General features: G+C 37.6%; 1 protein-coding gene across 2 annotated transcripts in view; it reads right to left on the bottom strand.

Moving 5' to 3' along the window:
• The window catches only part of LOC140232589 (uncharacterized), a 57,661-nt gene extending 35,735 nt beyond the window's left edge, over positions 1-21,926 (bottom strand). For both annotated transcript variants that reach the window (XM_072312686.1, XM_072312688.1), the window contains exons 1-2: positions 21,339-21,926; positions 16,732-16,873 (exon numbers count right to left, since the gene is read on the bottom strand). In XM_072312686.1, coding sequence (XP_072168787.1) covers positions 16,732-16,873; positions 21,339-21,839 — 643 coding nt within the window. In that variant the 5' untranslated portion in view covers positions 21,840-21,926. The remainder of the gene's footprint in view (positions 1-16,731; positions 16,874-21,338) is intronic.
• Between the last annotated feature and the right edge of the window lie 395 nt (positions 21,927-22,321).

The following is a 22,321-nucleotide window of genomic DNA, read 5'->3' as shown; positions in this document are numbered from 1 at the left end:
GACCTAAAACCTATGGGGTCATACTCTCTCCAACTAATCTGAAAATAGCTAGCTATAAATGTATTAAAACACATACATTGTATGCTGAAATTGTACTCTTGCAAAAGGTCTTTTGCTGTAGTACAAAGTGTATTCTCTATGAGCACACTAAACTTGTCTATTACAATATGCACATAAACAGGTACTTAATTGGTACAAATTAATTTGTGACTGCGATCATAACCCTTGTCACATACATTGTACTGGTTTTAATTAATTGCACTAGGCTGAATACAGTTATATCTTTTATTTACAATCCCAGGGTGCTACGTTGTACAAACTCAGTGGGGCATGTAAAATGAGTTGGTACAAGTATGCTAAATTCATAAGACTTTGCGTAATTAAGGCCTAGTGTATGGGTGGTTACTTTTGCGTGAGTGATTTTTCGCGCTCCACTGGGCGAGATGAAATTTCGCGTGCTTCTAATTTCGCAGTATCAAGACATCTATTAGTGGAACAAATCTATGATGTGCGAAAGTATTAACAGTTATTATTTTCGTGCTGGTTTCTGGTCACGCGAAATGCTTGAAAATTTCCACACTGAGAAAATTGTACAGTATTCGGACAGTGGGAAAATATATTAGTATTAATTGTAGTATGCCCTAAAACCACACACACACACACGTACCTGTACACACAAAAATACTGATGGGTAGACTTATCTATGATGATTACATACAGTGTACATTATGATTCTCACACAGCACAATATCAGAACCTGCTGCAAGGTGAGAAGTAAGAAACTCAACTTTCAATGGCTTTTATCGTGCTCACATTTAGTATCACTGGTACTCACACTAGCTACAATTAAAGAGCTCTGCTTTGTACTAACTTCCTCTCCTAATGAATTGACTCATAGCTGTGTTAACCTTTGCCATATAGTTTACACAATGGAATTTAGTTGGATCACAGATCATTATCAAACATAAAAGCAGGGATTCCAAGCCTGTAAAGAGCATTTCAGTATTCTGAGAGCTGAAAAGACATATTTTGGTGGAAAAACAATATTTTTACCTTTCCTGCAATAGACGTGTGGAGTAATTACAATTTGGGAAAAACAGTATTTCCCCTAAAACCTGCAGTATTCTTGGCAAAAACAGTACAAAATACTGAAAAAAAGTTACGATTAGCATCTCTGTAGAAGGTACACTGTAATAATAACTCACACTTTGTCTGTCCAGCAACCTTATGTTTGTGTTTAATCAACTTGAAGGAGTGTTCCACATTATGCCTAGTGTTATGGCTTTTCAAACCTCGGAAATTTAAACAATTTAGAAGCTTGAAGATGGTATTACTATTAGGCCTATACATCACCCCAATGTTGATTCAGACAAGTACACTTACTAGTCATTAACAAAGAGAACATGTAGTATAAAGTGATATGATTGCCAGATTCTGATTTTCAGCAACATGCAACTTCCTGGTTTATTTTCTTAAAGTGCAACAACTTTCTAGTACTGAAGGCCATTTATTATCATTTATTTTAAAGAGAGAGAACTTCAGTATATTTACAATGTACTTTACAGGAATCTATCATTTCCTATTTCACAAGGTATTCCTTGGCAAGGGCTATCTATATCTCTAATTCATTCATTCACAGGTATCCCTTTCACTCACTTTATACTATTATAGGACAAGAGCCAAAACCTGTCACTGACATGAACCAGAATACATGGCTACCATGGAAGATGGCACACTTTGGTGGTGCAGTAGCAGTGTAAATCCCTTCCATTCAGCTCAGCAGGATGTAGTCAACCTCAGAGTTACATACAATGATCACCAAACTTGATGAGCCTGGTCCATATGAATTTTCTTCTGAAGACAATGACTATGATTTGCATTTTCAGGAAAAATAACCTATAAAAAGATATTTTGCACATTCACAAGTATCTAGAAAAACTTAACCAAATTCTCAATGAAGACTTTCTGTGAAAAAAGAAGAAGAAATAATGCCTCTGGCACCACTTCATGGCGGAGGCATAAAAAAAAGGAAAAGAGTGCTGTTTCCACTCTGGGGCAATGTGACAGTGTGACATTATGTAACATCATGATAACAATGCTATGCAAGCAGGTGGAATGTACTTTAATACAATACTGGACTGCAAGCCCCTATGATTATACAGCTGACATGTGATCTAACATTTCACTCGCACAGACAATTTGTACATATGTACAGGAATTGTCCTGGCATGTTTACAGGAATTGTCCTGGCATGTTTACAAACATGTTCTTTTAGCAATCTGAATGAAATCTTGAGGTTTTGTGAAACTCCTCTGTATGCCCACATCCTTACTTGTTTGTGATTTTCTGAATTTCATATCAACCACAAGTTTTTCATACACTTTCTCTGCTAGCTCAGAGGGCAAGTGTTCAGTATGCATATTGACAGTGCACTATATCTAGGAAAAGCAGTACAAAGGCAAGTATACATTTCCGACCTATGTCACAAAACTCTTGTCAGCATCATGAATGGATATTTTGTAGCTTGTTTTTTGAAGAGTTCCATAAGTCAAACAGCCCTGTGACATACACTGTACATAACTGCAGGCCTTCATGTAGTTTATCAACCTTGTATTGACAGATGTACCAAGAAATGCACACTACATACGCTCATACATTCAAGTTACACCCCTCATGTTTCATCTGAGTCTTAACCTGGCAAGTCAAAAAGATTTGAAAATCCCCTTAACATTTTGAAATCCAGCCAAAGTACATGTAATCTGTCGTCTTTCAGTTCAACTGGCTGGCTATGTTGGTAAGGTCAGGCAAAGGTCAGAGATAGCTAGCAGTCTTACAACATTATGATAAATATCAAGGGCATCTACTTGTTCAGACAGGCCTACTTATAAGCTGTGCACAATGTTATGTGTGCTGAGGACCATCCATATCTACTGTACAGACATTCCTCGACATGTGCTCGCTCCAGCCTAAAGCCCCTGTTTTCAGGTACCCTTCCCAGTTGCTTGCAAACTCAGCACTATGAAAGTGCAAATGGCATGTGAGCAAATGTGACACTGTGTATTGTACAGTACGAACAGGCTGTCTGCTCCTACTGCACAGGGCATGTAAGCGAGGGAGAAAATTTATATGATCTCTTTATGAATTAATTTAAAGTCAAACTGAAAGCCCCTCACCCGAGATATAAATAGTACAAGGAAGGAACAGTACTGTATTTAACTGGCATTTCAAGCAGCAAGAAAGTCTTTGACTGTTGACAGAGTATGAGTGAAGACCAAAGTGGTAAAGCCCACAAGGTACAGGCACACAATAAATTTCAGGGAAGTGTGATGAACATGGTTCAGCTATAATTCTTCTAACATCTGATCTGTCATTTTCACGTTGATCCCAGACAGACACAATCATATATCACAACGCCAAATTGCCCCTTGCATCTGTTCAAACCAAGAAATAGATGTAGGTCTACATTGCATGTGAAATAATAAGGTAAATAATTACAATGTGGCACATTGTACATCATGGAACATTATTTGTTAAAATACACTATCAATTAGCAGATTGATTCCAGGTATCGTATCTCTCATCCATTATTTGTACAAATCATAATTGTACATACATGTAGGCCTACTCATGAGCATACAGTACGTAACTGGCATTTGCCTTTGATAGTCAAATTTAACAATGATTTTTTCAGCTTTGAAATAATTACAGAAAGGGTTTACAAACTTTTTGCTGGCTTGATTGGACATAATCCACATTACGTATCATTGACACTTTTAAAAACTAAATGTACACATAATATGTCATTTGAAAGCAATCTAATTTATATCATTTTTCGATCAGGCATACTTCTTTTGTCAATTCTGGATACATTTGTACTTCTGATATTTCAATGACTTCCTTCCCCATGAAAAAACAAACAACAAACTCTCAACATATGTGATTTTACCTTGACAATCAAACTTTGGTGAATTACATTTAAAGCCATTTCAACTGACCTTACCGCAACAATGTAGCAACTATGTCCGGAGAACAGAATTCCTCTGAAATTCAAATAAAACCGTAGGAGAGAGCGAGGGGTACTGTTTTAACACACACACCGAAAACCTTACCCCAATAGGTTTCTACAAATGGGGTGTGTCCACTGATGTGACTACCACGACTACGAGCCAGCGCTGCTTATTATTCTAGACATACAATCACTGATCTCAGCTACATCTACAGAGAATCGTGATACAATCCATGCATGTCAATCATTTTCTAATTGCAATATTGCGCATGTGGGTTGAGTGTATCAAAGGAATGTTACCACAGTTGCATTCTCAGTGTTGTGGTAATATCAAGGTAATGCTAGGGTAGAATTTGGCAAAAGTTACCGCAACAACATCCAAGCAACATTTTGCAGGGACAGTTTTAAAAGGTAGGGTGAAAAAAGATAACCCTAATATTACCCGGACATTGCCGTACGTAGTGACTCCAGTCTGAAAGACTCTGTTAAAGAATGGAGTTTTTATCGCTTCCTATTGCAAAATTCATGTTTACCTGACCTAATCTGAACTGCTCGTAGTTTTTAATGTGTACTGGACTTACATTCATACAAGACAATTACATTCAGAAGAATTTCAAGTTTTTTTTTTACTGGTATCACTTTCATAAACCTGAATAAGCATCCATGTCTGATAACAGCAACATGCAGACCTGTCCACTGATGCCTTAATTTTTCAGGATACATTGTAGCATTGTCTTTCAAGAGATACAAATGTACATGTGAAAATGGAAACTCAATTCAAACACTATTTCTAAACTAAAACTAGCAAATGATTGGAGCTCCCTGTAGACCCTCTCCCTTGGTATTCATGAGTGTCTCAAAAGTGACACAATATTGCTGCAGGGCTAGGCAAATCAACAGAGAGAAAATGGTGTGAAATCTACCTCTGACAGTCGCATAATCTCAATTTTCTCTCGAGATATAACATTGCAATTTTTATTCCAGAGTGAATAGTGAAGGTTATATAATGTTTTATAATGCAAATTTTCCACTAAGAGGGGATTTAATGCCTTTAATAAAAGTCAAAGAAGACCAGAGACATGTCAGAATGTCACTATTTGTTGAGTCTTTCCTGGAGTGCACACAGTCTTGGATAGTAACTCACATATTTCTGCAAGTAAAGCTCAAATCAGATCACTATGCATTCATATAAATCACAATGAAAGCACAATAATTTACTCACAATAAATCTATTTTGTGGTTTCACTAGTGACTGCTTTGCTGCATTTCTCTACGTATATGGAGCATGATTTGCTGATATTAATTAGTAGGCCTATCTCAATCACTTGTTAAGCTGTTCATTCTACTGCATGCATTGATTGAAACAGTCAGAAGGGTGGCTGATATCCAATCAACTTTGAGGAAGAAGTGGAACTAATCAGGGCTATTCACTGTAGTATATATGCTAATTTATAAGAATTTATGCAACATTATTATACTTTTTGGAAGATACACGATGTACTCTGGACATTCCATGAACTACAAGGCACACACAAAATCAAAATGGTAGATTGTGATACTGTGCACTATTTAAATATGATCACGTCATTTTTTAAAAGTACAATAAGTTTCCACTGGGGAATGGAAAGTGTGTGAAATAGGCAGTCATTCTTTCCTATGCAAAATGCAGAGCTGATCCATGCACAGAACAAAATGCCAAAACACATGACATGCAATTGACAGTGTAATGTCAACTAGACATCAGAATCACAGCAGCCTTGTTGACATTTTGGTCTTCCCAGTATGCAGCGTTTGTGAACTTGCCATAAAGAGGGGTTAGAACACATCCCAGAGGATTCCAACAGAGGAACTTCTAAACAAAGATCAGTAGACAATGTGGAATACAGCTGCACAAAACCCTACACTTGTATATACCCACAGAGACACACTGCTCTATGATGGCCTCAGACAGTACACGTACCTAAGACAGCATTGCAATCCAGCACCAGATGCACGTACAAGTTTGCATCTCGGTGTGTCTCTGAACGGGAGTCAAGCTGCTACTCACTTGTACAAGTATACACATGTGTGGGTGCACTACATGTGCCACCATGCAGCTTTACAAAAGACACACTTCAAACTCACATGCTTGTGCAATGTCCGCATTCTACATTGTATACTTCTTGGTAGCATGTGTGTTTATTCTGAACTGCTGTACAATATTCAGTCATTTCATCAACGAAATGACCATTTTTATACTGAAATAACATTTCGTCGACGAAATTATCATTTTGTTAACAAAATGAACATTTCATCAAATAAATGGTCATTTCGTTGACGAAATGACAGATTTCATAACGAAATAGGCCATGCGACACTTGGCACTCCCATACAAATTGTCCATGGTTTAAACCATGTTTTCAATTGTACCACCTTTGTGAATTCAGGCCCTATAGTCCGGGAGCCAGCGAGGGTCAGCCTAGCTGAAAAGGTTACCAATTTTTATGTATATAGCAATTTAGTACATACGCCCCTAAGTATGGAAATGCACGTCTGGCTGGTCATCGGTGGTGGGTGTGGCCAGGAGGGCCAAAAAAAGGACCCCTCAAAATTAGGCTAGCCTAGCTGGAAAAGTAACCCCATGAAAACAACTGGAACTTGTTCGTTACACTTACAGGATAAATGAATGACCATTGCCAGACGTTTTAAGTGGTGGGGGGTAGCCGCCAGACGCTCTTAAAGGCCCAACTCCAGCTAGGCTAGCCTAGCTGAAAAAGTAACCTCATGAAAACCACTGGAACTTGTTCGTTACACTTACAGGATAAATGAATGACCATTGCCAGACGTTTTAAGTGGTGGGGGGTAGCCGCCAGACGCCCTTAAAGACCCAAATTTTTCCAGCTAGGCTAGCCTAGCTGGAAAAGTAACCCCATGAAAACAACTTGAACTTGTTCGTTACACTTACAGGATAAATGAATGACCATTGCCAGACGTTTTAAGTGGTGGGGGGTAGCCGCCAGACGCCCTTAAAGACCCAAATTTTTCCAGCTAGGCTAGCCTAGCTGAAAAAGTAACCTAATGACCCACTGGAACTTGTTCGTTACACTTACAGGATATATGAATGACCATTGCCAGACGTTTTAAGTGGTGGGGGGTAGCCGCCAGACGCCCTTAAAGACCCAACTTTTTCCAGCTAGGCTAGCCTAGCTGAAAATATAACCTAATGAAACCCACGGGAACTTGTTATTTACACTTACAGGATATATGCATGGCCGTTGCCAGACGTTTTAAGAAGTGGGGGGGGGGGGGTAGCCGCCAGATGCCCTCAAAGACCCAATTTTACCAGCTACTCTCTAAAAAAAAATCGAGTGAAAATTTTCACTCTAAAAAGAGTGAATACAAAAAAGAGTGAAATTTCGAGTCAAATTGGAGTGAATTTTGAGTGAAAATGCTCATTTTCACTCATTTTGGAGTGACGTCAGGGATCACTCGAAGATTTTGGAGTGCTCCCTGACGTCACTCCAAAATGAGTGAAAATGAACATTTTCACTCAAAATTCACTCCAATTTCACTCGAAATTCACTCTTTTTTGTATTCACTCTTTTTAGAGTGAATATTTTCACTCGATTTTTTTTTAGAGAGTAGACTATAGCCCTGATGGCTGGAAAAGTAACCTCCTGAAACCCACTGGAACTTGTTCTATGTTTGTATCTCACCTGATAAACACTGTCGACATAGTATTCTGGTGTTCTTTCAATAACTTTCCACACTTTTGAGCTATATGACCACCAAATTCAGCTAAATTCACTCCTCAGATCATCTAATGATTGCTGTCAAGTGTTAATATTGGTGAAGTCCGACTACGTCAACAGTCAAAAAGTCAATGAACTAGGCCTATGCCATTTGAAAATCTCTGTAATCACAAAGTCGATACGTGGACGAGACATCACTTCGCTTTTGCCTTGTTAGATGGTGAATATTTGTAAGCTTCCGTTTCTAATTCATACAGCACCAACATACATGTCTGGGAATAGCGGTAAAGAAGATTAGAGTCTTTGGCAACAAGTGCAAAATTAAATTCTGTGCCTTATTTGCTAAACAAACGTGGTATAGTGATAGGAGGACAACGACCTGTTAGGCAATATGGCGGACCAATAGCTCTATATTATTAGTGTTATAGAATAAATGACAATGATGTAGTTCTGAAGCATACTTTTCATTAGATGCTTTTGCAATGACTCAATGTATACTTTTAATCGAACTAAGTATATATCCATGACTTGCTCATGAATTACGGCAGAACAATTCGGTGAGGAAAGTTTTATGTCATGTCATTACGGAAGAAGTGAACGTGTCAATATTTTGCTATTTGTTCCATAATCATTTCTGAAGTGAATGTATTTTCCTAAAACATTTTTTCTTTTATATATTACCTACGTTGCATCCAAATGCCTATTCGTTGAAAAAATGCGGGCCATGTATTCAAAGGTCAAAGATCATAGGTTAATGGAAGTAGGGCATACATTGTACAACATTTCACTAAGTTGTTGGTTTGTTTGTTTGTTTGTTTGTTGTTGTTGTTGTTGTTGTTTTGTTTTGTTTTGTTTTGTTTTTTTTGGGGGGGGGGCATGATTCAAAGTGTCCTAAAACCTTGTATAATACATGTAGCCTATTTAGTTTTGTAGTCACGACTCTTGCTATGTATGATGCCAAACTCTTCCCTCTCATACAAATGCAGCCGTTTCAGGGAAATAATTATGATAATGATTGTTAATGCTGAAGTGGTTCATAACATTCCATTGATACTATTTATAGAATTAAAGTGAATTTGACAATGGTATATGATATCCGCAATTTACTCTTGACAGGTTCTATCATCCGATTAATAATGTATAAATTGAATATACAGTAGTCCCCTATTCAGTAACTACAGGTTAAGTTAGATAAGCTGCATTCATTTTGCACGCGACCATGGCGTTATAGCCAAAGATGATTGAATTCTGTAAAATCTGTGTGCCTGCACAGGATTGGAAAACGAAACAACTTTCTGTGTATAGAACAACGAAACAGAAACTGGTGCATGCATTATTCTCAGTCACTTTGTTATGCATAATGATGGTTTGCTCATTGCAGTTCCGGAATCTCAGCTCGAGGGACTCGAATTGATCCCAAATCAGTCGGCATGCGTGTATCACCCAAAACAATATCTGAACACAATTATAACTGCAGTCCTCCATAGTCTCTATTGGTTGCCGATAAGGGCTGGTATCAAGTTTGATTTTCATATTATTTACAGTGCCTTGTATTTAAATGTTTTCATCGAAATGCCCGTATACGGTATGCGTATCTCAGTTAACTCTTTAAACCATAGTTGTAATCTACGTGCCAAGAATCTCATGTTTTCAATAAGCGTGAACTCCAAGACATGTCGTGATAAGGACTTTCAGACAATTGGCATTGTCATTATAAAACGAATTCCCCTTTAACAAGACACGTTTTAGATTTTAGATAGAAATATGGATTTGTTTGAATGCATACAAACAGCTTCTTAAATCCTCTTACATTTTGTTTTTAAGATATGGTGTATACTTTAGAAGTGTAAGAAGCATGCTCTTGTTTTAGAGGCTTTGAGTACTGGTAAGAAGCATAATATGTTATTCTTATAGATTATGTGAATAAGTACGCATTCAAACGTTTTGAATAAAACGTATCCAGACAACTGCATATCATATTTTCACCTCTTCCGTCATGCAGATGTATACTCTTGCCGAGAAGGTTAACTGTTTGATAGATATAGTGCTCACCTTTTTTTTAATATTGAAAAGGTAATTGGGTAAATTTTTGGTTTCAGTATATTATTCAAACACAACTAAGTTAACTTTTACATTAACATTTTCACAACTCACAAATTCCACACGCACACACATTTCATGATTCACAAGATCCAAGTTACACTAATCCTATTTACTTTGCAGAGTGCAACAACATAAGTCATATTCTGAGCAAATAGGCTTACATCAGTTCGCACTATTCAAGGTTTAGAGTAGTTAAGGAACTAAATCGTACCCGATTATGTGATGCTAAGTTTCACCTTGAGATGATGGGCAATATTGCCCCTATAAAGGAGCAGGCGATGACACTGACTTGCTCCTTTAAAGGAGCAATTTTGCAGCAGTCATGGAGCAAATAAGCACCACATAGGTGCAACATCATACCAATAAGGCACAAGATTGCACCCTCAAGAGAGGGTACATTCTTGCATCCTTCGGGCATAAAGTTGCACCTAAAGGAAAGAGATTGCGCCTTTTTCAAGGGGGCAAAGTTGCTCCCGAGGGTGTAACTTTCACCCTTTCTTGAGGGTACAAAGTAGCACGCAAAGTTCCAAGATTGCACCCTCAAAACAAGGCACAATCTTGGAACTTTGGGTGTTTCTTTGCACCCTCACGAAAGGATGTAAAGTTGCACCAAGATGTAAAGGCTACACGGGGTGCAAAGGTGCGCCGAAAGGTAAAGGGTGCAAGATCGCACCCTCAAGAAAGGTGCAACTTAGCACCCCTTAGTGTGGGTGGAAAGATGCACCCTCAAGAAGAGGTGCAACCTAGCACCACTTAGTGTGGGTGGAAAGATGTATCCAAGGGAACATTTTCGCACCCTCAATAAAGGGTTCAACTTTGCACCCTCTCTGCAGCATTATTTTATACACACGTGAATTCCTTGTTCCTGTGAGCTACGTTTAATATGAGCGTGACCCAGTATTAGACACGTGTCAAGCCTTTGCAGACACATAATTTTTTTCTTCATATTGTTTAAAGGTCATTTAAAACAAATTTAAATATATATTTATTTCTTTTAAGTTAAGAGGAGCAAAAATGTGAAGATCATGACCTGTGATACATGTTACGGAAAGTCTATATTTTTATGTGTACTCGGGTTTTTTTTTTTCAACTACAAGGAATTACCTATGGGCTAATTGGATAAAGAAGCTAAGCATTACTTTTTTTCATCAGTTAATGTCAGTGCTAGTGTATTATTCTTGAAAAGTTGGCATCTCAATGTCCTCCAAACCAAGTACTTTTTACACTGTATAAAATTATATTCATGTGAGTTACGTTTCTACACATGAGCTCATTTGCTAAAGAAGTTGAAGGATGTTTAATTGCTGGTAGCCACGTAGGGGCTTTTGTCATAACATTTTGCATCTAAATCCCTCGAAACTAAGTACATGCAGTATTAGTTTATAGATAACATAGTATTTTTGTTGTTGCTGTGAGCTTATTCATATGAATTTTAGACATGTCTCTCATATGTTTCTGTCATATGCTTTACTGAAGAACAGCAAATGTTGAGTTTATTGCCAAGAGAGGTTGATCATTACTTTACAGTTAAGTTCATTGAAGTGCCGGAGCATAAACTTGTCTTGAAATATTAGCATCCTAAACCCTCCAAACCAAAATACGTGCAATACTAGACACGACAGGAATTCCTTGTTGTTGTGAGTTATGTTTCTTAAAAACACTGATTTTTTTCTGCTTTTGCAATGTGCTATGTTCAAAAACACTCTTGAACAATTTTCAGATTTCGTTTCTTTCTTAAGAGAAGAAAACGGTGAGGTCATGTGAAGCATGTTCCTATAAGTTTTATTTCGTTAATAATTTTCTTTACCCATCTCCTCAACCGTAAGGTGATACGGTACCTAAAAAAGTCATAGGCCAAAGGTGTTGAGCTTTAATTCCCCTTTTTAAAGTAAATTTAAGAGCTGGGGCATTATTTTTAAAAAGTTGGCATTTTAAGCGATGTACACCGAGGACGAGTCTTACTGAATGGATTTCTTGTTGCAGTAGAATTGTATTTTTTATGAGCTTGATGGAGTATTAGACAATTGTATAAAGTGTTTGCAAAAACTGTTAATGTATTCCCTTTTGCTAATGTCCAAAGAGTTCATTTGCCAAGTTTTGATTGTCTTTTGTTTTAATCATCAGGGGTTTGTTTTATCATGGTCATAGAGGAAAGAAACTTAATTATAAAAAAAAAACCTTCATGATATAAGAAGAGATACTGTAGGAGACAATTTCATCAAAAGTTGTGATTTCCAACATTTCCAAAATGCAATTGATGAATATTTCTCCCCAGGGCACAGAAAGAAAGTAGTTCTTGGTCTTGTTTTTTTTTTTTTTTTTTCACGTCAGCATGTTATAATACCCGCGGGTTTACGCCCATCCCACCAATTTTCATCCGGATACTGTATCCGGCCCTGCATTTTTTTTTTTTTTTTTTTACACTGCAAAGAAAATGAGAACACTGATGTTTGAGAAAAATCCCGACATGTTTGATTGGGCAATTCTTTTTTGATGTCTATCATTCTTTCCAAATAAGTTTTTTGGTTATCACTGAGGACAAATAAAGATACCCTATTTCTTCTACCAAAACCACAGCACTGTATATTCTCATATTTCTACAGTATTTCGTCTCAACACTTGCCCTATTGATATTTCAAAGCATGTTTCCCTGTGCGCTCAAGAAACTCCCCCATTAAAGGAGACCTCCGGGTGATTCTCAGATTTTTACATTTGTACAACTATGAATTAGTTATACTGAGGACAGAGTTTCAGAATTTGTGATAATTGGGATGAAGAATAAGAATATTTTCAAAAAATAGAACAAACTGCAATGAACAAGGATGATGACATGTGAGAGTCACCATAAGAATGCATGAGTTGGGGCTCAAGGAAGCAGAACAAAAGAATAAGGTATGCATAGACAGGTGAACTCGCAAGCAAGCGGTATAGTTATGGAATTACACTGCTATTATTTCTGAAATATGTGAACCTTATAGCTGGTAAAATTGGGTCTTTGAGAGCGTCTGAGGGCTACGCCCCACCACTGAAAGCGTAAGAACAAGTTCCAGTGGGTTTCATGGGGTTACTTTCCTAATTTTCAGCTAGGCTAGCCTAGCTGGTAAGAGTTTGGTCTTTGGGCGTCTGGCGGCTATTGTCTGGCAACAATCATTCAATTATCCTTTGAGTGTATCACAAGAACAAGTTCCAGTGGGTTTCAGGAGGTTATTTTTCCAGCTATATATAGGTTAGTCTAGCTGGTAAAATTGGGTCTTTGAGGGCGTCTGGCGGCTACCCCCCCCCCCACCACCACCATTTAAAACGTTGCTGGCAACGGTCATGTATATATCCTGTAAGTGTAAAGAACAAGTTCCAGTGGGTTTCACAAGGTTACTTGTTCAGCTAGGCAAGCCTAGCTGGAAAAAGTTGGGTCTTTAAGGGCGTCTGGCGGCTACCCCCCACCACTTAAAACGTATGGCAATGGTCATTCATTTACCCTGTAAGTGTAACGAACAAGTTCCAGTGGGTTTCACAAGGTTACTTTTTCAGCTAGGCTAGCCTAGCTGGAAAAATTTGGGTCTTTAAGGGCGTCTGGCGGCTACCCCCCACCACTTAAAACGTCTGGCAATGGTCATTCATTTATCCTGTAAGTGTAACGAACACGTTCCAGTGGGTTTCATGAGGTTACTTTTTCAGCTAGGCTAGCCTAGCTGGAAAAATTTGGGTCTTTAAGGGCGTCTGGCGGCTACCCCCCACCACTTAAAACGTCTGGCAATGGTCATTCATTTATCCTGTAAGTGTAACGAACAAGTTCCAGTGGTTTTCATGAGGTTACTTTTTCAGCTAGGCTAGCCTAGCTGGAGTTGGGCCTTTAAGAGCGTCTGGCGGCTACCCCCCACCACTTAAAACGTCTGGCAATGGTCATTCATTTATCCTGTAAGTGTAACGAACAAGTTCCAGTTGTTTTCATGGGGTTACTTTTCCAGCTAGGCTAGCCTAATTTTGAGGGGTCCTTTTTTTGGCCCTCCTGGCCACACCCACCACCGATGACCAGCCAGACGTGCATTTCCATACTTAGGGGCGTATGTACTAAATTGCTATATACATAAAAATTGGTAACCTTTTCAGCTAGGCTGACCCTCGCTGGCTCCCGGACTACTAATGTTTAAGCTTGGAAATGAAACCACATGCCTACATGCACATTCACAAAGGTGTAGGCCTATGTCTGGGTTGTGTGTCTAATGAAGTTTACTGAAAAAGAATGTTAGCAGCATTGGATGCTGGTGTTTAATACAAGTGACGCTGTGCTCCACAGCCATGAAGGAATGTTAATCTCTGTCAGGCTGGGGTCACATTAGAACAGGTGGGTTCATTTTGGACAACTCTACATTGTACTAACACTACCACTGTAATTCTCGGTTGCGAGTAAGAAAAATACAGGTTGAGTGAGCACATTATTGAGTGTTATTTGTCTGTCATTGGTCACACTGTCAAGATGAAACCATCACATGGGGGGGGGGGGGGGGGCAATTGAAAATGGGCTGCCTAAACTAGCCAGGCCCACCTACACATGTACATGAATACAGAGAAAAGGGAGAGTCAAAAGAAACAAGTGCCCCAAAACTATCAGTCATGCCTGAAGTTTCATACCAGACAATACTTGATGATTCATGGAACATAGAACCTACTGGTACAGTATAGCAAGTAGATCAACTGTGATCCACGTTAAAAATCACTTTACCTGTATTATAGTTCTTGCTTTATAGTTTGATAAGTTCATCAGTGACCAGTAAACTGGCAAGTTTATCAAAACATTACAATAAAATGTAGGATTCTACATTAAGTTTTTCCTGAAATTTGTGTCCCTGACTATACCATATCAACTACAAATTGCAATTAGGCAATGAAACCTCTCTTCTTCTTTTTTAAATTCTTTCATTTTTGGCCTTGCATCATGTAAATGTCTGTATTTCATGCTATTTTGCAGTACTATCTAAATAATAATAATAAAAAAAAAACAGCAATCCATGTCATCAAAGAGTATGTTTCACTAATTATCTCTTCTTAAATGCATGGTTTTGATGACAGTCTCACTCACTGCACCAACATACGCGTAGCATCACAAACACACACAATAACAAAAATGAACACAGACTAGACATAAACTACTACTGTATGTGAGAGTTTAAAAATATCTTCTACATGACGCCATCCAAACATTATGGTGATTACTTCTTTGTGAATAACAATAGCTCGCACATTACCGGTAACTACTGTAGATGTGTAAGTATGTCAGAGCCAATACACAAACCATACTATAGAATTCATAATTTTTCCTTTAAAGGGAAGGTAAACCCAAAGAGCAATGTGGATTGAGTGAAAGCAGCAACATTAGTAGAACACATCAGTGAAAGTTTGAGGAAATTCAACAAAAATTCATTTTTCTAGCATTATGAAAAAGCACTTGACTAACCGCTTTCAGAAAGCAGGGGGGAATAATTGTTACCCTTAACATATGTCAGTATCAAGTTGCCGGAATTTGTAATTTTCATGAAAAATGGATTTTTGTAGAATTTTCTTTATATTTTCTTTGTATTGTTGTCCACTCATACGTCATAACTTCTAGTAGTCTCCTCATCCAGCCGTTCCAACACCAAAACTTTAAAAATTCATAACTTTTGCATCGATTTTCTTCAAACTTTCACTGATGCGTTCTACTAATGTTGCTGCTTTCTCTCAATCCACATTGCTTTTAGGGTTTATCTTCCCTTTAAGGTGTATAGTATTCTGTGCAAACAAATAATTTCCGTAACTTGCCAAGTTCCTATTCCTCAGAAATTCAAGGCTTCTCCCCCCCCCCCCCCCAATGTACATGCATGTATTGTATTGGCTGCTAAGGTGCATCCTTCACATGATATTGCTTTGACATTTGACTGCAATTGTTCAATTATGTTGCCATCAAAATGCACACGAAAAACAATTGTTATGTAATATTTACAATGCAAGTGGCCTTTGCTTTATCAGGCCTAAAATTTGTTAACTAACACACAATGTTGCCAGATGGAGTGTTGAGCTATTCTGAGATAAGTGTATGGAATGACACTTGGCAACATGCCACAAGGACAATGTACAGTAAAAACATGTTATGTACTGACCGTAACAGTGACCATACACTGACATCACAATTTGTCTATTTTGGTTGGGGTGGATGGATAGACAATTTCTACAAATTAGCATTGCCATTAGTGTTTATATTCAATTGAAAATATTCCTACAAGGTTTTCTGTACAAGTGCTATCAACACTAACCTTCTTCAACATTAATGATTTGATGTGATCTCTGGTTTCCCCCCACAATATAATGTGCGCAACTGCAATATAATCTTGTACTGATTTATATGTATACCCAGCATAGCCACTCTGCATATTCTGCACACATGATAACTGGACTGAAGATACAAAGTGTATCCAGTAACTCATTCGTTAACACTAAAAAATATTTCCATTCTCGTAATAATCATCAATCCACAACTCTAGTTCACTTGATAAAAGGTTATCACATGGTTTGTTCTCTTAGACTACACTCTGAGAACTGCTTGATTCCTGTGTAGTTAAGATATTTTCACACACAATGGTGTTATGCAAGGGCAGAGTGTACTTCACTGTCATTCAGCATCAATTCTTACTGTACAAACTACAGTACAATGTATGTACGCACATGCAAAAAAAAAAAATAAAATAAAAAAAATGTAGAGACTTTTAGAAAAGCATTATTATCGGTGTGTAAACATGTTACATTTTGAAGTGAATCCTGCAAGTCTTTAGCAATGTGATATACTGTATGTACATGTATGTTACACAAATAATACTATATTTGAAATGTGTTTTTTAAAAATTCAAACACAATGCTTACCTTGTGGGGAATCCTGGGTGTTGTTTGTCTTGTCATCCCCTTTTTCCAAACTAGAATTTGAGGCACTCACAAGTTGCTCCTTGACATCTTTGGAAGCGACAGTTTCAGTGGTCCCTTGTTGATTATGGTCCATTTCTTCATCCTACAGTAGGAAATATGTTCAGAAAAAAAAAAAAAAAAACTAAGAGAAAACTGGAATGCTTATATATCTGATAAAGCCAGAGTATGGAGCTTATAAAATACAAAACAAAACAAAACGAAAACAAATAAATAACAAACAACAGAACCACTCCGCATTCTGTCAATAAGTATTTTTGTACTTTGATCTTATATCAGCTGAATATAATCATTCATGATTATGAATGATCAAGCAGGTTAATTTCACTCAAGACATTTAGCAATATTTATACTCCAGAATACTAATGTGTTTATGGCATGAAGCACTAACAAAAGTGAAACCCAACTTTGAGCACATTATACTGTGAACTCAATATTGCTAAAACATGTTTACTTGTAGCTGATGACAACGAATGAATGTGACAGGTCCAAGGATCATATGTATCATTGAAACAGAAGGAGAAAAGAAAGTTCAGTTTCAAGAGAGCATAAAATCTCATCAAAACTATATATGTCATTCCTATAGCTTGTCACAATGACAGTACACCACAAGTTCTGAAACCAAACTCACAATGTACATGTAAATGACACTGAAACTGTTATTATCAATACTTTGCATGAGGGAATGACAACTCTATCAAAAAGTGTACATCCTTGATAAGTTTACTGTTGTTGAACTGACAAAAACTAGTTTGATAACAAAGAAATGCAAACCAATACCCCTGTACTGTAGTCAGCAAAAGTATGTCCACAGGCCGTTGGACTTTAATATCACAACAAAATGCAATGTTGTCATTGGCCAAATCTGCCAGATATTTGCTGAATCTGGGTCCTCCAGAATATAACACATTTTGAAAATTGGAAAATTGTCATGCATGCTAAATCAAATACAATAGGGGAAAAAATGTCCATTTTAAATATTGGAGAAGAATAATATTGTACTATTATATTGCCAGGGAAATCACTGAATACTAGTACGGTAACCCCAGATGACAGCTCTGCATATGAGTAAAGTATGCATATCTACATATTGCAATCAAATCTCGCTAATTTTTTTTTTTTTTTTTTTTTGCTCACTTTTTAATTACAACCTAATTACATATTTACTACCCTGAAATATTGGCTCAATATTTCTGCATTCCATATTTATTCCTTTTCAGCTAGAGATGCACATAAATATTTGTGTCTACATGCAGTCAGTGCATCCATGCAGACAGTTGCAAGTATACTGTAACTGTGTTAGCTCATCACATCATCACGATAAACATTTGCAAAATTTACAAGTTTCTGCACAATTCAGTGTTTGGCAATAAAGCATGTACATTGTACACATGTATGACCTTTGATAGATGAATGCACAAAACCAGGAGTAGAACAAGAACTGTAAAGAGTGTATGAAATCAATTACAAAAGAATACTGACTGACACATGGGAGGCCAGTTTTGATTTTCAAATATTACCTGCAGATTCAGCAATAATCCACTGTAAATCAGTTGATACATAATATCAAAACTTTGCATGGAGGCAAATTTGTAGAGGTGTTAATGGCAGGTGGTTAATGACATGTCTATTTATTTTACCATGTAGGAACATCATGTCATCAGCTGATTTCCAAAGACTGTAAAATGAGAAATGAAGCACCAGGTACAATTTTTGTGTTGTATATCCTGGAAGAAACTTTGTTGTCACATGAAGTCAAATAGTCCATGAGAGAATCGCCTGGGGCTACTCCAGGGAACTACAATCCCGCATGCCAGATGTCCCCCCCCCCCCCCAAAAAAAAAAAAAAAATACACACACGACAAAGAGCTGTTCTAATGAATAAGCCAGTTCGGGGTTCCACTTTGAGCATGAGCAGAAAAAGGTCATCTGTACCGGCAGAGCATGTTGGTTTTTTATTCACTGAGATAAGCATCTGTGATGTAATGATTATTCAAGTGATCATTATGAGTGGTGCTTGCCAGCACATCCACCTGACAGCAAAAGTGGTATTAGACAATATCAATAGAAAAAGATTGTTCATACATTCAATGTAAAATAATGAAATGGATGCTTTCCAAAGTGCTAATTGATGGATCATTCTGGTCACCTGGTCTACGCACGTTTATTCTTTGTTTGAACTTGACTGATGAATTCCATAAATTGTTACGTCGGGTAAGCTGAAATACCTTCTCTCGCTTGAAAACTCGTGGAGTGCCTAATCAACTGAGAAAGAAGAAAGGTCATTTGTACCGATGTGCCCATGAGCTAACCCCGAACTGGCTTATTCATCTCTCCTTGAAGAAACTTATGGCTGGTTTAATGCTGGCTATTGCTTTAGGAGTAATCACTGTGTGCACATCTGAAATGTTTGTAATTGCAATTTTCCATTAATTTGTGCACAGCTATCAGAAATGGCGACCATCCACAATAATTATTTCACGCCATGGTATGAAAGTATTAAATCCAACAGGAGAGATTTATCAACCTCTAAAATGATTAGTCATAGATCTCTTCGCATATGTTGAAGGCCATACGTTGTTCTACACTTGCTTCATTAATATACAGTAGCAATGTAACTTTTATTCCAAGTACAACACTGTAATAAGTCTGTAAATCAGTCATTTTCTCAATTGTCACAATCCTGTAGCATCTACTACTTGGGTAAAATACTATTTTGCTGCTTATTTAATATGCAATCTACACGGAAATGATTGCAGCGAACTTGAAATCTGATCATATTTACAACGGCTTGTAATTTTGAATTATCATTTATTTGAATGATTTTTTTTTCTGTTTTGACTTTTGTAAATCACTTGGATATGATCTATCTCAGAAGTAGGAAGTGACAAAAGCTACAGTGAAAACTGCAAGAGCATATCAATTCAGTTCTTTTCAACACCACAGCTAGAAACATCAGGAAAGACTTCCTCTAAAAATGTACCCCCTCCCACAAGGAAGTCTTGTACATCATTCCAGTGTGAAACCAAGTTCCACAAATATGTAAGACTCTTTAGTCAGTCGAACAGACTACTACACTGGTCATTCATATTGTATCTCGTACCTAAGAATTGCTATCAGTAGGGTCATATGGGCCAATATAATTGTATAAATATTCCTATCTATATCACATTCAGCTTACGAGAAGAGCATGTGGTAATGTAACATTAGCAAGCTTTAGATCTGTGACACCCGTGGTTGTGACGCGCCCCCTCCCGGATTGCATGGTGGGAATAGCCCTCTCGCAATGTACATATTGCACCAGGTCTAGTCACGTGTGTGGAACATTTTTTGCCTGATAGCTGCACACTGTAGTGTCTGGAGTAGGATTAGCATCGCAGTTCTATAAAGCTCGCTATTTTTTTCTAAAATAAATTACCATTTAGTTGCCACTTTTTATAAAAACATAACAAGAAAAACTGATACTTCATCCTTTGATGATCTCGTCATGTTAAAATTTCTCACTTTTCTCTTCCAAGCAGTTCGTGATGAAAACTCATAAATTTATGGGGAAAAACATGTTTTTTTTGGTTTTTTCCATCTAGTGACCCGACAAGAGTACCAACGCGAGTCACCAGTGTGCAGTTTGCACAAGTTAATGCACCTGCATCAGACCCACATGCACGACTGTGCGTGCGTACTCGCGTGAAAACGCTAAGAAATTCACATTTCACCTCAGATTAAGAAATGTTGATTTATCACAAGATTTTATTGCATGAATTCTTTGAATTGTTCATGTTAGACCTTTTACCTTACAATACACATTTGAGCCTCATTTCCAGATTTTGCCTTTGTCGTCTGCCAAGTAAGAATGTGTACAGTGAATTGTAATTTGTGGGTATGAATGTAATTCTGGTGGAAGGACAAGATGAGAAAAACATTGATTATTCCATTATGAAAATCGGTCTGGAATTATTATGCGATTTTACACCGTCCTAAAAGACAACTTTTTGTAGAGGGGTAGTTTTTGAAGTCTATTTTCCAAAAATCAGAGTGAAGAATTTTCATAATTTTGCTGAATTCGTACTCTCAGGAATTTGTAAATAACAGTGTTATTTTTGGCCGAAATTTCATCCTCCGAGTACGGTGCTCAGAGCCATGAAAAAAGTGTCCGGTGATACTATCCACTCTCCTACTGAATTCAAACACACATGGCCATAGAGTTCTTCACGGCCACACAGATTTTTCACTGTGACAGAAGGACTTTTTTTATTTTTTACTTGTCGCTTAAAAAAGACGTAAAAAAGAGTCACACACATGAAATAATTTAATAAAGTACGAGAGGGATAAACAGTGACAGGTGCATGAATGATTGGCGAATTCATGGTAGGCGACGTTACATCAAGTAAAAATAAATGTGACTTTCCATCTCCATTCCAGTTAAAAATATGACGTAGACTAATTTACAACTGTATGTCGGGACATATTAATCAAATGTTTGGAAAGGCAATGCGTGCAAGGTTTATATCATCTCAATTTTTGCTTTTTTTTTTTTTCTACAGGCCAGTTACCTCTGGAGAAACCTTGCCCTCTACAGCCTGCAAAAGTGCATAGAGTTGGCACCTAAGGGCCTGCTTCTGACTGAACGTGAAGGCAGGATGATTGAGGGCCATGACAGCAAGAAGGACAACCTTCTCGTCCGTCTCAGTGTGAGGATTTCGAGTTCTGAAGCCATTCGATAAGATGGCGTCGGTATGTTCCTTTAGCGTTCGATATAGCACAGTTGCACCATCAGTACATCTTGAATTCATCAATGCAAGACTAGTTAGTACTTTATCAAGAATCCTTATATCAGTTATATTCGTCAATTTGGACAAATATGACACATCGTTAGCATGAAGTTCGGACTCCCTCAGCCGATCGTAGTCCCTTCGCCCCAGACTTTCAACATAAGTTCCAAGGAATCGCAGTTCGATGGGGCTGCAACAATCCATCAGCGCGCAAAGAAAATCAATCCTTCTGTACACGCTAAGATCACAAAACCACGCTATAACCTCCTTTTTACAAACCATGGTGATGATATTTTGTCACCTCCAGCACCAAGAAATTGTTGAAACTCCGTAATTTTATCTCCGAACTACGGATCACTTCTACTGGTCGCCATTACGGCTGCACACTGCATAAGGAATAATAACATCCGGGCATTTCATAATGGATTTTTCCAAGAGGGGTGTAGATATTCATCAAATTCATGTATAATTAATTACATTGTTTTAAACAACTTAGATATCAATCTTGATATTAAAAAAAATATAAAATTGTATTTCATGTGATAAAAAAGAATTATGGAGTTTTAAAAAAATGTATTTTGTGTTTCATACTGCCACAGTCATACCGATATAGCCCTACAGATTAGTGGTAGCGTCACACTCGCCGAACAAACAATTTTGTCCTGTCAAGCTGTTTTCTCGGGCCGGTTCTACAGCACAAACGTTTTATCTTTTGAAATACTGAAAATTGTGACCATTTAATTCAGACTTCCAAAGAGATACTG

Source organism: Diadema setosum, chromosome 9 (genome assembly GCF_964275005.1).
Source record: "Diadema setosum chromosome 9, eeDiaSeto1, whole genome shotgun sequence".
Lineage (NCBI taxonomy): Eukaryota > Metazoa > Echinodermata > Echinoidea > Diadematoida > Diadematidae > Diadema > Diadema setosum.
This window is presented reverse-complemented; position numbering and strand designations above follow the sequence as displayed.